This window comes from Aedes albopictus, chromosome 1, assembly GCF_035046485.1.
Source record: "Aedes albopictus strain Foshan chromosome 1, AalbF5, whole genome shotgun sequence".
In the NCBI taxonomy this organism is placed as follows: domain Eukaryota; kingdom Metazoa; phylum Arthropoda; class Insecta; order Diptera; family Culicidae; genus Aedes; species Aedes albopictus.
In genome coordinates, this window is record NC_085136.1 from 76,489,363 (window position 1) to 76,505,861 (window position 16,499).

Genomic DNA, 16,499 nt, shown 5'->3' on the forward strand with positions numbered 1-16,499 from the left:
AATTGCAATAAAAAACTATACCCGAGTATTTTCTGTCATAACTCAGCCAATTTTAAACCTATTGACTTGATTTTTCGTGCACGTATAGTATTGATAATGTCTCCCTGTGTAAAATTTTACTTGTGTATCGGTTAAAAATTGACGGAGTTATGGACAAAAATCATGCAAAAAAAAGAATAGATTGTAATGGAGTCTACTTACCATGGATTATTTTCTTGAAAAGTTCTAGTTAGCCCACTGTGAGGGGCACTGTATGGCGTGGGTTTTGACAAATTACAGCTCTCAACGTCCGTTCACTAATCTTTCGACCCGCGAAAATTTCGCTTATTTGTTTATCTTACCATTTTTTTTTTGCTGTTTTGCTCTCTATCTGGGAAATATCATCTCAACATTTATACCTAAGTCTAGGTCTAGACTGAACAGGCGGGTGTTCCATGCAGGGCATGGCACCCATCCAGCTTTACGCTAGCATGCTATGGAGCTGTAGTAAACTATAATATTTATTCCACATGAGAAACGGATCCGGTACCGGTGCGTAGAATTCGCATTGTCGGATCTTTCCGCAGTTCGGACTGTAGCGGCGTCGCCAGTTGAGTTCTAATTCTGTGATCGCGATCTGCATTGAAATCGATAGTTATATGATGCCGATCACCGCTCTAAATTTCACATACGATCGCGATGGGTGGTGATCATACTCAACATTGATCAAAGCTTCATGTAACATACCATGTGGCTCTGTGTGCTGTCGTCACTTTTTTCAGTTAGTTAGTCTTGTTGTTTGCAAAGCGATCAGTTCCGATTGTCACGTCGCGCCGGCCGGTCGGTTAAGCTTTTGTTTTGTAAACAGAGCGTGAACACGTGGCGGTGCTAGTTGAGATCGACGGCAGATTAATTGATCGTGCGGGGCCGGCTGTAACAAGTGTGTATGTACGTTAGTACAAGTGATTGTATACCTATATAGGACATTTGATGGTGCCACTTGCGACGAAATGGCAGTGTAAGTGAATAAGTAACATGTGTTGTACGTGAAAATGGGCAACTGAGGGGTTTAATGAGCAGTTTATATTTACATTTTATGTTTAAGGGCTTGCGCGTGATTTTAATATAAACCTAAGAGATGTGGACCCTATCGTTTCGGTCTTTCAATCTGAGCACCAGCTTTACATGAGTTATTTCCGTTGTTACGTTGCTTATGTCTCTATACAAAATCACGCAAAAACCTATCCACACAAAGTAAAAGCATACCTACTACACTGCCGTAATTCTGCTAAGTGACGTAAGCACCATTTCAAATTTCAACATTTTTCTGGTGTGTATCTGGTGAAATAATAACACTGTGGTTATAGAAAACATGAATTTATGCCTTCGAATTTGGCCTATACAAGACCTCAAATAGTAGCTTTATTTTTTTTTTTTTACAAATTGTTTTCAAATCTTGCCGATTTTATATACAGAGAGGTATTTTCAATGCAAAAATGTTCTACTTACTGAATGTCTCCTGTACTTATTGTTAATATGCACATTGGTCAATGTACATACTATCTTTGGTGGTGCATATCGTGAGCATTTAGCAAATGGTTTTCTAAATTGTACATTTACCCCAGGGTTTCAACTGTCATTAACGAATTTCGTTCGCTAAGTGAAACGTAAACATGTTGCACCTATCGAACATCTTCTGTACTTTCATTAAAGAAACGCAACTTTAGGTGAATTTGATAATATTTAGAACAGTCGGGACACTTGAGGTGAGGTTCAAAGAGGTATGACTTGAAACTGGAAGATAGAAACATGAGCCATCGTCTCCCGGTGGAAGCTCACTGATAAAAACGGATTTGAGAATATGTAAAGGGATCTATTATTGGCTAGAATACCCTATTCGTCAAATACACATCAGTTACAATTTTAGGTGTTTTACCTGTTACGCATGGCTTTTTAATATTTTATTCCGATTGCAGGTATGGAATTTAGCATACCTGAGTTTGCTATTCTACAGCTATTTTCTTGTGCTTGGAACAAAGTACCATAAGAACTCTCTTGAATTTAGATCGTCGGACCTACAAGTGTAACCAACGATCTATTGAAGCCCTATGTTCAAGATTCATGCTCATACAGCCTCATGCGACTTTGTTTTTGCAAACAGTTCAACAGAGTTCAATGACTGTTCAGGATCCTCCGAAGCTTCCTTGAATCATTGCTTGAATCAACAAGCGTAGCTAGTGATTTCTTGCAGTGTTATGAATAGTTAGATTCCATGAAATCCTCCTAACCCCCTAAAACCCTAAAAGTTCATGAAACCTGATACTCCTCTTAAACTGCGTCGAAATCCTCCTGAAACCCATAGGGGAGTTATCCTGATATCTCTCTAAATCCCCCATCTGAAACCGTTCTAAAAATCTTCTGAATAAGTTCTAAAACCCTCAAAATGCCTTTGAGGTTCCATTAAACCTTTTCAATCCATCTTGAACCTTAAGACCCCCGACAAACCTTGGAGGGCCTTTACTGAAAAAAGTAGCCGGAAATCCCCTGAAACCCTCACCCATATCAACTACTCAACACAAATCCCTGTAACCCTCATGAATCCCTTAACCCACTTCCAATCCCACTGAAATCTCAGAACGTCCCTAAAACTGTCCTTATCCTAGTTCCCTATAAATCTTTGTTAAGAAATTTCTGAAAGAATAGATCTGACATGTCTTCTCTACATAAAAATTATACAAAACGTCGAACAGAATACACCAGAATGTTTGCATCAATTAATCAATTGAGTAGCTACCCATGATGAGATAAAAGACGTATGCGCTTACAACAAATTCTCGTTCAGCTGTAAATAGTACACAATTCGTCTAGGAGCTCCAGCTTAAGATTGCTCCAAGCATTTCTTCTAGGGGTTCTTGCAAGAATTCCAACAATGGATTACTACAGGAATGCCAATATTTTTTTCTGGGGCTATCCGTCGAGCACTGTGAAACTGTAATTTTAATTTCTTCAGATATTCCTGGTAGTGATTCCCACAGAAACTTCCTCCAAAAACTCCATCTGTGGATTACACTAAGAATTCCAACTAAATACTCCTTCGGCATCTCCTACTATAAATGTCTACAGGATCCAGGAATTCCGTTTGTTTAATACCCCAGACATGCTCAGACATGCAATCCAAGAAGTTCCTTATGGGGATTCTACCTTTGATGCCTGCTCTGAATTCTTTCAAATGCTTCCTACCGGAATTCGGTCTGGGATCGGGGAATTTGTCCCCGGGGGATTCCTTTAGGAACTCCTGGAGAAATTGTCACAAGATTCCCAGAAGGGACTTCTGAAAAATTGCCGCCAAGAAAACTACAGGAATACTTTCATAAGTAAGACCAGAAGGAACTACTGAAAGATTCCCTGTCTGGAAGGATCTTTTAGGGATTCCCAGAGGAAGCTCCGCCAAAACGTCGAATTTCATAACTTTGAAAACGAGTAATCCTAGCAAATAGTGAAAATTATTCATTCTTTTAAAGGAAATCTATTCTATCACTTTTTGACCCCGAGCAGAAGGAAATAGCTGGCACATATTTGCAATATACCGATGTCAGGTAACATACCAAAACAAGGTATTGGAAGGGTACCTTGTGTTATTATTCACCGGGCGGGCATTCGATAGAAACACACAAATTAATATTTTGGATATTTAACAGCTTATGCATGGCTCTTCAATACCTTACTCAGGTTCTAAGCATTGGATTTTGTTTACATGAGTGCGGTATTTTACAGCTATTTTCTACTTTTTGGGACCCCGAGCAGTAAAAAAAAACATCAAGGTATTAATCTTAAATACTGTCATACCTCGATGAACCCGATGTACCCCTTCGACGTTTTGTTCGTTCGAGATTTTGGCATTCGACGTTTTGTCACCCAACCACTACTCCTACACACTAAGATCAGCTCGGTATTTTTCCCATCTTTTTACTGAGTTCTCAACAGCAGATTTAACTCGGTACGCTCGGTTGTTTATTTTGCGGATATTCTGTAAATGTGATACCGAGCTCAGCTAAGAAACTGTCAAAAGTTACTGAAACACGGTAAATATCGTTACTGGTGAACGGTAAATACGATTACCGAGTGTACCGAGAGATAAATCTGCTGTTGAAAACTCAGTAAAAAGATGGAAAAATTACTGAATTCAGTGAAAAAATTACTGAGCTGGAACATCTGAATCTTAGTGTGTAAAGGATTCTCAGAATAAACTCCTGGAGGATTCCTAGAAGTCACTCTTGAAGTATACGCAACAAGAATCAATGATCGAAGTACTAGAAGACACTCTTGCTGCAAGGGTACCAAAAAATACTCCTGGAGAGCTTCTTGAACGAGCAACAGAAGAATTTCCTTGAAAAATTGCCAGAAGAAACTTGCGAAATCTCAGAGAAAATGTGGGGGAACTCCAGAAGTCCTGGAAGAATTTCAGTAGGAATTTCCGGAGGGGTTTAATAAAAATAATCCCGAAAGAGTTCCCGTAGTAACAAGAGGATCTCTTGGTTGAAACCCAAAATGAATTCCCTATTCCTTATGGAAACGCTGAAGAAATTTGAAACGGGACTTCAAGGTTAATTCCTAAAGCAACTCTAGCAGGGTTGTCGTCGAATTCCAAGAGATGACCAACCGGAATGGAACGAAATAACCCAAAGAAAGCCCTGAAACATTCTTGGAAGAATCGCAGAAGGAAATTTAAAAATAGGTCTGGAGAAGTCCAAAGAGATTACACAGAAAAATTCCTTTCGATTTCCCAAAGGTATCCCAAGAAAATCTTCTATAGGATGACGGAATCTCTGAAGATGTCATGTGGGAATTTCTTCTGGAAGAAAGGAATGCATTGTTTTTTTTTTTTGAAGATATCGGTTCAAGTTCCCGGAGAAGGATCGTTTCCAGGATTGTGTAAAATGTTGCACTATGGCGCGTTCGGTCAATCTAGCTGACCATAAGTCACTATTGTAATAATGTGTATGGAATGAATATGGCACATGGATAGTTGTGAAATTATGCTTTATATTTGAATTTCTATCAAACAAATCTATGCAAAGTCTGCTTTAGGTCAAGGTCAAGAAAGCATACTGCAGCTTATGCAGAAACCAGTCTGTAACTGGCTAGGGGTTTCGTGCTTGTTTTTGTGAATCCGGGGTGCCGTAAAAATTTACTTCGAGATACGTAGGGTGAGAACGTGCCTCTGGAACCGAAATACTGATACGTATACCCGAGCAGGAGAAAATAGCTGAAGAATAACAAACTCTGGTATGGAAACCGAATACCAACAACCTGAATGAGGTATTAAGAAGCCCTTCATAAAAGGTAAAATACCAAAAATAACTGATGTGTATTCTGTGCATAACACGTGAATAATGACATCAGGTATGACAATATCTGAATAATAATCAGCAATTTTTCCATACAAATAGCGATTTTTCCATAATTGAATAATACCTCAAGCAGTCCTCAACACCAAATCAATAACTCGTTGAGGTATTTTATCAATACCTACAAAATATCAAAGTAAGTTATTTTCAGTACCAGGATAACCAACCAATACCTAGTCTTTGTATGATATCTGACTTTGATATGCTGCAGTTATGTGTCAGTTATTCGTTCCTGCTCGGGTAGCTCTTGGTCATTATGAGTTGGAAGAATGTCATGCCACAGTAAAGCTCACAAATTCCATCATCTAGACTTTATAACTCAGGATTCAGGCTTGTGTTTCAATTCTGAAAATTCCAATCTGTGGGGTGTGAATATAGTTTAGTGTTAATCCCCTTGCGTACCCTTCCCCTAGCAAGCATCAGTGACAGCCACCACCAGTCAGTGTGAAGCTGCCCCTTTGAGGAGAAGAGCTTTGGCGGAGCAAGTCGCATTTATCGTGTGGTTCCGTTTAATGCCAAGTTATTCTACTGCAATTTGCTAAGATGGCGGGGATCGGATTGACCCAGTGAGTTACGCAATATTCACACAATCCAACAAAGTTTGACGGGTCGAATGTTTGGCATACACCTGATTGCTCGATTCAGCGGACTCCCGGGGGGCTGTCTACCCCCTTGGTTGTCAATTCACCCGAAAGTTTATGTTGGCCTTGATTTCGGCGCATTCGGTTCATCATTTTCATGGTTCCTCGCAGCTTTTTCAATGCCAACATCCATGTAGTTCGCCTTTTCCCCTAGAAAAACGAAATGATAAGATAAGATCATTCGGAAAACTTTATATTTTCTACAGAACGAGAACTTCTCTGATCGTGGAGCTTAAGTTTTGTCAATATTCTCACGACCGCGGCTTCCGAATACGTATGTTTTTAATTAAGCTAGGTATTAGTTTTGAAAGAGGATTAATTTTTAAACATTTCATTTGTTTAAAGTAGAATACGGGGTCATTTAGGCAGGGGATCCTATTTTGGGCACTTTTGCAATCAGTTTCATACCAATAGGGCACGATCGGTGAAGTACTAGATTTGTAGTAATGAGCTGAACTTTTGTATGGTGAGAAGGTCAACCCTCCGTTTCTGCATGGTGCAATAGTGCAAAAAGCGTGGGTTTTATGATTCCTTGCCTAATTTGATGCTGTTTGTGCAAAATTTTGGGTAACTATGTTATTGTTTCCCCCATTTCCTTCTACTTAAACAACACAGTTACTCAAGGTTTTGCTCAAACAGCATCAAATTAGACAAGGAATCATAAGACCCATGCTTTTTGCACCGTTTTATTGCAGAAACGGAGAATCAACCTTCTCACCACACAAAAATTCAGCTCATTACTACAATTCTAGTACTACACCGAACGTGTTCTCTTGATTCGAATTTGAGTATACGGCCAAATACTAGTACCACAGACAAACAGACGTCTCACTCTACCCACTACTCATCGTTTCCCTTTTTAACGGACAATTCAAATATTCTGTAGTTCGCAAATCTCTCGCTCATGGCTCTCGCATCGTTTTTGCTTCTGTTTGACGTTTGCTCACTACCGCTATCTACTCAGCAGGTTTGCGAAACACAACGTAACTAGCATTTGGTGATTATACTTTTGTAACGATGATTTTAATCGCAGTTTGTTCCAAGTGATACGTCTGTTTGTCTGTGCTAGTACACTAAATTCTGTTTTACGCGATTGTTTGTTCCGCGTAAAAAAATTGTGTAAACAATTTTTTTGAAACTGTTTTTATCGTATCAATTTTTCTTTTTTACACTACGCGTCAAAACACATGAAGTTGAGCATTGTATGAGCCATTTTACGAGACGTTTTGAATCAGCTGATCGCTTATTTATTGAATGAAAATTTGACTAGAGGTCGCGTCGAAGCCCGTGAGTATTAATATCAATATCAATATCAACACTGTTGGCGTTTCGTAAAATAAAATGGACTATAAGGTCCCACGATGTGCGCAATCGCCTATGTTATGCTATCTTCAAATTTTGACAGGATATCAATGATGAAAAGAGAGATCTCTGATAGAAATTTCAGCCCCGTCAGAATGAAATAGGGTCCAGGAGAGAAAAATCTTTCCAAAAGCACATCGCGTAATTTTGAGAAAACCACGTCAAAAGTTGCGTACAGTGTACAGACGTATCTTACCGTGCGAGGTCACTTGAGCAGGGGTTAGGTTTTAGAGATTTTCCGCTCCTTGATCAATTCTACAGTGCGAGAAATAAGTATAAAGACAGAGCCGTTTTCCATACAAAATAATCATGTTTTGGGATCAAAATCTCTTTTTCTAGCGATTCGATTGTTATGGAATTTTGTCTGCAACCTTGAAATAACTGGAATTTTGGCTAGAAATACAAATCATCATACATGAAAACGTTTATACAGACTTTCCAGATTCAAATAAATATAAAGACACTTATTTCCATATAAAAATGTGTATTTAAATTTATTTAAATCTGAAAAGTCGATATAAACGTTTTCTTGGATGATGATTTATATTTCTAGCGAAAATTCTAGTTATTTTAATTTTGCAGACAAAATTCCATAACAATCGGATCGCTAGAAAAAGAGATTTTGATCCCTAAACATGATTATTTTGTATGGAAAACGGTTTTGTCTTTATACTTATTTCTCGCACTGTAGAATTGATCAAGGAGCGGAAAATCTCTAAAACCTAACCCCTGCTCAAGTGACCTCGCACCCTATTTGGTATAAGGTGATACGAGAGACCATGTTATGTTTTGTATCTTTCGTCTTCAGTTTTCATTCGCTTGGAGATTTTGGATATGCTAACTCAAATTTTTAGTAGAATGGCGTAGCTGAAAACTTGAATGTTACTATGCATGTGATCAATTTTTTTATATCATTTAAAAAGAGATCTGGAATTTGCACCTTCAAAGTTTGAACTGACTATATAATAAACATGGGCTAAATGAATGTTTTACAAAATATTTGCAGCTTGCGTTGCGTTGCGTTGCGTTGTAACGGAGTAATTCGTAGATTGTATACTGAAAGTTGTCATGTTAAAACCTTAATACTCCTATTCTAATTGCTTATGGAATGCTATTTGGGAAGGAATAGCTATCCAATTAGAGGTTGAAGAAAAAGACATGAAAACTTCCATTGCCGGCTAGCGACAATGGAGGCCAGCGACTCACCGGCGCCCCCATAGGTGTCAAGGAGTTGGATATTTGGAATGGATTGATTGGGGATTCACTATAAGTGAGTGATGCGGCAAGATTCAAATTGTGTAAATGTATTTGAGTTGATCATGTAGATGTGTTGATGTGAGTGTAAGTGATTTTTTAACACCAACGTTGGGAGTGACATAGCTAAGAAATTTGTCACTCCATGGGCCTTTTTGCTTCCGGGATGGGGCACAGGCATTTGGACCATGTGTCCTGGCTAACAAGCCTAGGCTTAACCGCCATTGATCGCTCTCTGAAACGATAAGAAACACGTTATGTGGATGGGAAGGGATAATAGGCAAGGGATGATATCTATTTAACGAGATGCCAGCGACTCACCGACGCTCTCGTAAACAGAAAGGAGAAGGGATTTTGGTACGGGAAAGGTCGGGTATGATTAAGCTATGGGACTGGATTGTTATGAAATTAATTTAGTTTAGTTATTTTGAAATATACACAAAGAAGAACAGCAAAACAAGGCGTTCAATTGGGACGGGCTCACCAGGTTAAGTCTCCTACAACTGCTTGACTTGAAAAGCATCAGCCGAACTCGATACCACATCCGAAATGCCGTTTAATTTGTTCTGGCTTGCAGTCTTAATAATTGGCCTACGAATTTATTTTCTTGGCTCCAACGTTTCGATCCCAATTTGGATCTTCATCAGGGATCTATTTTTATTTGAGTGATGACAGACAGAAACAATATTTAAAAACAATAATTAATAGTACTTTTACATATAACATGAACTTACAAAGAATTATTCGTAGCTGTCCAAAAACATTCAGCCTGTAGTGTTGTCTTAGTTTTGTCGTTGGGAAGTCCTATGAAAAGTATTTTTGTTTTAAGTGTCATACTATGTGGTTTGTGTCCGAATTTAAACTTACGGTTTGGTAATCTAGTACTACCATCTGTACGCCTCCACTGTACTATGTTTTTCGCCCACAATTCAATATAACACTTATTAACTATCAAGCTCTTCAACTTCAATCGTCTTTTCTGTCTACGTTATTCGTCATTTTGATTCATTCGCGCTTCATCTGTTTCTATTGTATTAGTGTCAAGATCGTTCCTATTTTGTCTGTTTCTGTGAGATAATCTGTTCAGTGTGTGCATGATACCTGTATAACATGTGTGTAACCCCTCTACATCTGTCCGTTTGTTTATATTTTGTGTTGTCATTATATGGCATACCTCTAGTATCGGTAGTCTATTTGTTTTCAAGCTATGGTCTAATATACTGGCATTCTGCAGGTCAAATCTGTGCCCTGTGCTAACACAGTGGTTCATCATTGCTGTTCTTTCCTTCAGACCGCTCAATTTGTGTAGCCTGTCTGAAGTGTTTTCTATTTTGGTGACTTTGTCCAGGAGATTTACATCAGATTTATGTCCGTACATACGTGTTTGTAATTTGTTGGTTGTCATACCAACGTATTTGGCATCACATTGTTGACAACCAATACAGTAAATTACGTTATTACGCTGATATGTATCTGTCCTCCCTTTCATAGCTCTATACAATGAACCTACTGTGTTGTTATTATAATGTACTATGTTAATATTGTCAAATTCATTTGATCTCTTAAAGTATTGTGTGATCTGCTGTGATAACCCTACTATGTATGGAATCGACTTATAAATTTTGATTTGTTGATCGTCATTTTCTAGTTGTGTTGGTGTTCTCGTTCTTCTCTCGTTGTGTCGGTTAATCAGTCTGTTGATCAACGAGACGGGGTAGTCGTTTAGCTTCAGTAGTCTCATCACCGTCTCCTTTTTCTGTTGCTCCGTTTTGATCGTCGAAAGGGTGTTTACCTTTTTGACGAAGTTGTATGCCACATTTATTTTTAGGTGTTTTGGATGCAGCGAGAAGTAATTAAGGATCCGTCCAGATGCGATGGGCTTCATGAACCAATCAGTGGAGAAAGATTGGTCTTCGTTGCGAACAACGACCATGTCGAGGAATGGTAGCCTGCCGTCCACCTCGTATTCGACCGTGAATTGCAGTTTCAGTTCATATATGGCTTGCCAAAAGCCCACAAGCCCAATCTCCCACTTCGCCCAGTGGTCCCCACGATGACTGCGCCAACATACGAGCTGTCCAAATTTCTTTCGAACATCCTACAGCAATCTGTAAACAACACGTACAGCATAAGGAATTCGGAGGAATTTTGCGAATTTATCAACAGCAGCACTGTGGGGCCAGGATACGCAATGGTATCCTTTGATGTGGTGTCACTATTTACAAACATCCCACTGGAATTAGTGAGGAAAGGCATCCTGAACCAGTGGAACAACATAAAGGAACACACCAACATTAACCTGGACCTATTCCTGGAGATCGTGGTTTTTGTCATCGAGGCTAGCTATTTCGTATTCCAACAGAAACACTACCAACAAATCTCTGGCACAGCAATGGGTAACCCTCTTTCGCCCGTGTTAGCAGAAATCGTCACCGGCGAACTGATAGATGCAGTGTTATCCAAACTAGGTGTTCACATTCCAATCCTGAAAAAGTTTGTTGACGACTTTTTCATCGTTATTCCGGCCAACGAAGTTGATACAGTTTTGGGTGCATTCAACGACTATCACCCAAAACTGCAATTCACGGTCGAATACGAGGTGGACGGCAGGCTACCATTCCTCGACATGGTCGTTGTTCGCAACGAAGACCAATCTTTCTCCACTGATTGGTTCATGAAGCCCATCGCATCTGGACGGATCCTTAATTACTTCTCGCTGCATCCAAAACACCTAAAAATAAATGTGGCATACAACTTCGTCAAAAAGGTAAACACCCTTTCGACGATCAAAACGGAGCAACAGAAAAAGGAGACGGTGATGAGACTACTGAAGCTAAACGACTACCCCGTCTCGTTGATCAACAGACTGATTAACCGACACAACGAGAGAAGAACGAGAACACCAACACAACCAGAAAATGACGATCAACAAATCAAAATTTATAAGTCGATTCCATACATAGTAGGGTTATCACAGCAGATCACACAATACTTTAAGAGATCAAATGAATTTGACAATATTAACATAGTACATTATAATAACAACACAGTAGGTTCATTGTATAGAGCTATGAAAGGGAGGACAGATACATATCAGCGTAATAACGTAATTTACTGTATTGGTTGTCAACAATGTGATGCCAAATACGTTGGTATGACAACCAACAAATTACAAACACGTATGTACGGACATAAATCTGATGTAAATCTCCTGGACAAAGTCACCAAAATAGAAAACACTTCAGACAGGCTACACAAATTGAGCGGTCTGAAGGAAAGAACAGCAATGATGAACCACTGTGTTAGCACAGGGCACAGATTTGACCTGCAGAATGCCAGTATATTAGACCATAGCTTGAAAACAAATAGACTACCGATACTAGAGGTATGCCATATAATGACAACACAAAATATAAACAAACGGACAGATGTAGAGGGGTTACACACATGTTATACAGGTATCATGCACACACTGAACAGATTATCTCACAGAAACAGACAAAATAGGAACGATCTTGACACTAATACAATAGAAACAGATGAAGCGCGAATGAATCAAAATGACGAATAACGTAGACAGAAAAGACGATTGAAGTTGAAGAGCTTGATAGTTAATAAGTGTTATATTGAATTGTGGGCGAAAAACATAGTACAGTGGAGGCGTACAGATGGTAGTACTAGATTACCAAACCGTAAGTTTAAATTCGGACACAAACCACATAGTATGACACTTAAAACAAAAATACTTTTCATAGGACTTCCCAACGACAAAACTAAGACAACACTACAGGCTGAATGTTTTTGGACAGCTACGAATAATTCTTTGTAAGTTCATGTTATATGTAAAAGTACTATTAATTATTGTTTTTAAATATTGTTTCTGTCTGTCATCACTCAAATAAAAATAGATCCCTGATGAAGATCCAAATTGGGATCGAAACGTTGGAGCCAAGAAAATAAATTCGTAGGCCAATTATTAAGACTGCAAGCCAGAACAAATTATTCGAAATAATCTTCCCAGTCGAAAATCGCAAGAAATGCCGTTTATTTTTTCTTCACTGTTTGGCCACGAAAGCACAAAATAACCAGTATACAAAAGCACCGCGATTCTTCCAAAAACTATCCGGAATCAGAACCGACGATTTTCTTATATGTGCCATGTTCACCTTCACCGACATCCATCTTCTTGAGATTCACAGGGAAGCAAGCACCAGCTGTAGGTTAGCAACACGCTGCTCCGAGTTGCAGGAGTACCGGAGCAAACACACTCTTCCTTCTGTGGTATTTAACTGTGGTATTTAACTCCGAAATCTTCTTCAATGCTATATTAGAGAAATTCGAATCACACTGGCAACTTTTATGAGCACTTAGTTTTAATGAAAACTAGATCAAAAACAAATTCACTAAAACATACCAAACGCGAGACTTTTTTTTTGCTCGAATCGAAGTTTTACGGATGTCTTTTACAAAATATTTGCAGCTTGCAGGAAGAAATTTATAGTAATTTACCCAATATTTTGTCTTTCCTAAGGTAAATAATAAAGATAATAAATTTTATTATTTAGACCTATTTAGACTAGACTGATACAGCACTGAGTCACCATTTCCCGCCCTCAGAGCTTGGACGTTGCCGACGCTTACTTGCATGCAACTTTCATTCCAGAAATCCTACTGACCCAAACAAACCATGCATTCACATCTATACAACAAACTCGCCACCTTGCCATTCCTCCTCCATCAACAGCACAGCCGGGTGAATGTTAACAACTCTGCTGCTGCTGTATGGCTGTCGTGCTTGCGGTCGCCATTTAGGCGCCAACCGAGAATCGATTCTCGCGTGCACGTAAACAAAGCCGGGCGAAAAAAAAACTGAGTTAATGGGCCAGTAAGCTTGCTAGACGACCGGAAGCACAGTACTGGGCCAGTGGTTGTGGACTACCGCTATGGCCTCTATTCTCGCAGTGGCCTTTTGTTTTTCTTTTGGGGAGTCTTTACTGCTTTCACCAATAATGTTCCGAAACAGTTTCCATTTAGAAGGTCACAAACAAGGTAGACGTAGACAATTCGTTTGCAATCCAAACAGTTGATTTTGATCTATCCAGCGTTGCGCGTATCAGCTTTATCAGTTTCGCTGGAAAACCATGTTCTGACATTATCTTGAATGTTGGATTAGTGTTCAATAACAAATCCGGAAATCAAAACAAAAACAGAAGTAGAGCTGCCAAACTTCAATAAACAATGCGGTGTAGGGCGACCAGCTTGTCGGGTTAAAAGATCACCTCGGTAATTCGACAACAATCATTATCAAATTAGCGGGGTTTAACGGTATGATAAAAAATCGCTCAGAATCATATAATTGTGGCAAGTAGTATTAAAAATGAGTATCAGGAAATTGAATGATTAGCAGCTCGTATTCCGTTTCGACTGGAGGCGCCTCCTTGTGGCACTATAGGATAGATCCATTTCCTGATGACCCGCCTTTGTTTGCTCACAATTCACTATACTAACCCAGTTTTTCTCCTTTCCTTCTCTTTTTCACCCACACAGAGTCGAACGTTCCAAAGTGCGTGTGTCGTTTTTCCAGAGTAGTAAACCGCAATCGATAAGCCCCCCGGAGTCGCTCCTGTTTGGCGCTGGCAGCTACAATCTCATTCACTTTGGCGGCCCCGGAAGTGGTGGCGGTGGCGGTGGACTGGGTTATGATAATAACAATACCCTGCTAGACGGTTCCTCCTACATTACCTCGGCGGCACTTAATCAGCAGTACGATTTGCTGCTCGCCGGGCATCACTATCCGACGACGCATCTGACGGCGGCCCAGATCCAGCAGCAGTTCCCGTCGTACGATCCGGACGATCCGGCATCCGCAGCTGCAGCGATGGCCGCAGTGATGGCCTACGATCGGCAGATGAGGTGAGTGAAGAATCATTCAATATATCCTATGGGAGGTTCTTGCTATGGAAGGTGCAACTCGAAGTAAATCCGGGGGCCACGAAAACTACATGGAGATACAGATCTCCAGAGATTCTGATGGATTCTCTCCAGAGATTCTGAAGGAATCTCTCCAGAGATTCTGAAGGAATCTTTCCAGAAATTCTGAAGGAATCTCTCCAGAGATTCTGGTGGAATCTCTCCAGAGATTCTGGAGGAATCTCTCCAGAGATTCTGGAGGAATCTCTCCAGAGATTCTGGTGGAATCTCTCCAGAGATTCTGGTGGAATCTCTCCAGAGATTCTGGTGGAATCTCCACAGAGATTCTGGTGGAATCTCTCCAGAGATTCTGATGGAATCTCTCCAGAGATTCTGGAGGAATCTCTCCAGAGATTCTGGAGGAATCTCTCCAGAGATTCTGGAGGAATCTCTCCAGAGATTCTGGAGGAATCTCTCCAGAGATTCTGGAGGAATCTCTCCAGAGATTCTGGAGGAATCTCTCCAGAGATTCTGGAGGAATCTCTCCAGAGATTCTGGAGGAATCTCTCCAGAGATTCTGGAGGAATCTCTCCAGAGATTCTGGAGGAATCTCTCCAGAGATTCTGGAGGAATCTCTCCAGAGATTCTGGAGGAATCTCTCCAGAGATTCTGGAGGAATCTCTCCAGAGATTCTGGAGGAATCTCTCCAGAGATTCTGGAGGAATCTCTCCAGAGATTCTGGAGGAATCTCTCCAGAGATTCTGGAGGAATCTCTCCAGAGATTCTGGAGGAATCTCCAGAGATTCTGGAGGAATCTCTCCAGAGATTCTGGAGGAATCTCTCCAGAGATTCTAGAGGAATCTCTCCAGAGATACTGCAGGAATCTCTCCAGAGATACTGGAGATTCTACTGAAATCTCTGCAGAAGGAACATTTTTTTCTTTTAAATATTACAATCTAGTACTCTGCATTCATTGCAACCAGCCAGCAAAAGTTAATAACTTAACGATTTTCGTTTTAAATAGCTTCTCAAACATTTACTCCCAAAAGAACAAGTCTATTTGCTTTCAACGTCCCACTTACCCATGAGGGGTCTTCGTCTCTCCGTCAACACGTCGGCACGACTTACTCAACTGTATCTCGTCATCCATTCATTCATCCAACCATTCAACACTATGTAAACGCGACCTCATTATTCGCAGTCTAGAATGCCGTTAAAGAGGATACTAGGTATAATACGTACGACCGACCAACGACCCTAGAAACCTACTAAACAAGCTAAAAGAGGAGCCGTAGCCGTGCATTCATCTGTGCAAACTAGAGGTAGATAGAGGTAGACGATGAGGAAAGTTCCTTCAACCCTTCTGCTTTGTAGTGGACTCACAGCAGTTCGCAGTATTATCCTGCATAAAAGGAAAGGGGTGGGTGGCAGATATAGGCTAGCAGCTAGCTATGCCTACATACATTCTGATCCAACAACGATGCCAGGAATGGGAAAATGAGAAAATTCTTTCCCCGGAATAGGGAGGCTTCAAAAGCATGACAAACCAAACAACAAGCCGTGTGCCATACCATGGCATACCATGGCACCGGCCCTAAAAGGCGTGAGGTCATCAACCGGGCAATCGCTGGGTGTGCATGGGTGGGTGCGAGATTGATGTAAGGTGAATCAAATGAGTCGACTAGAGTTCTTTCAATGAATGATAAACGTGTACCTTTTTCGATATCGTAATGCCAGAAAGCTGAAGCTTACTTACATACTTTGATGCATTTAAGGATTCAATGAAATTTATTGACACAACTGTGTGCAAAACTAGTATGGAACGAGCTCACCAAAATGGTACATCCATCATGTTTAAGGTGATTCAAGGAATGCAATTACGGATGAGCTCTACACAGATGTTCAGCATGTCAAACCGGACAGTTAAAAAATCTAACTTTTCAAG

At 40.1% G+C, this 16,499-nt stretch overlaps 3 protein-coding genes across 7 annotated transcripts in view; 2 read left to right on the plus strand and 1 right to left on the minus strand.

The window, feature by feature from the left end:
• Positions 1-751: 751 nt before the first annotated feature.
• The window catches only part of LOC109422047 (uncharacterized), an 88,891-nt gene continuing 73,143 nt past the window's right edge, over positions 752-16,499 (plus strand). Inside the window, exons 1-2 of the mRNA XM_062844878.1 lie at positions 752-997; positions 14,192-14,557. Of these exons, the coding sequence (XP_062700862.1) occupies positions 990-997; positions 14,192-14,557 (374 nt within the window). The 5' untranslated portion in view covers positions 752-989. The remainder of the gene's footprint in view (positions 998-14,191; positions 14,558-16,499) is intronic.
• On the minus strand, positions 8,379-10,612 carry LOC134285178 (uncharacterized). Of its 3 annotated transcripts, XM_062845426.1 has the most exons (3): positions 9,512-10,612; positions 9,379-9,448; positions 8,379-9,295 (listed from the first exon to the last, which is right to left on the minus strand). In XM_062845426.1, exon 1 carries the CDS (start codon positions 10,575-10,577, stop codon positions 9,633-9,635), a length of 945 nt encoding a protein of 314 aa, XP_062701410.1. In that variant the 5' UTR covers positions 10,578-10,612; the 3' UTR covers positions 8,379-9,295; positions 9,379-9,448; positions 9,512-9,632. The 3 variants fall into 3 exon arrangements, with proteins under 3 accessions (XP_062701410.1, XP_062701390.1, XP_062701399.1); XM_062845406.1 differs by having other exon boundaries at positions 8,379-9,448; XM_062845415.1 differs by having other exon boundaries at positions 9,379-10,612.
• LOC134285179 (uncharacterized) lies at positions 10,667-12,677 on the plus strand. 3 transcript variants are annotated; one of them, XM_062845446.1, is made up of 3 exons: positions 10,667-12,336; positions 12,400-12,469; positions 12,553-12,677. In XM_062845446.1, the coding sequence occupies exon 1, from the start codon at positions 10,698-10,700 to the stop codon at positions 12,213-12,215; it is 1,518 nt and encodes a 505-aa protein (XP_062701430.1). In that variant the 5' UTR covers positions 10,667-10,697; the 3' UTR covers positions 12,216-12,336; positions 12,400-12,469; positions 12,553-12,677. The 3 variants fall into 3 exon arrangements, with proteins under 3 accessions (XP_062701430.1, XP_062701421.1, XP_062701426.1); XM_062845437.1 differs by having other exon boundaries at positions 10,667-12,469; XM_062845442.1 differs by having other exon boundaries at positions 12,400-12,677.

Excerpts from the sequence above, each read along its gene's own strand:
- LOC134285178 (XM_062845426.1), bottom strand. The coding sequence starts at position 10,577 with ATGGTCGTTGTTCGCAACGAAGACCAATCTTTCTCCACTGATTGGTTC.
- LOC134285179 (XM_062845437.1), top strand. The coding sequence starts at position 10,698 with ATGACTGCGCCAACATACGAGCTGTCCAAATTTCTTTCGAACATCCTA.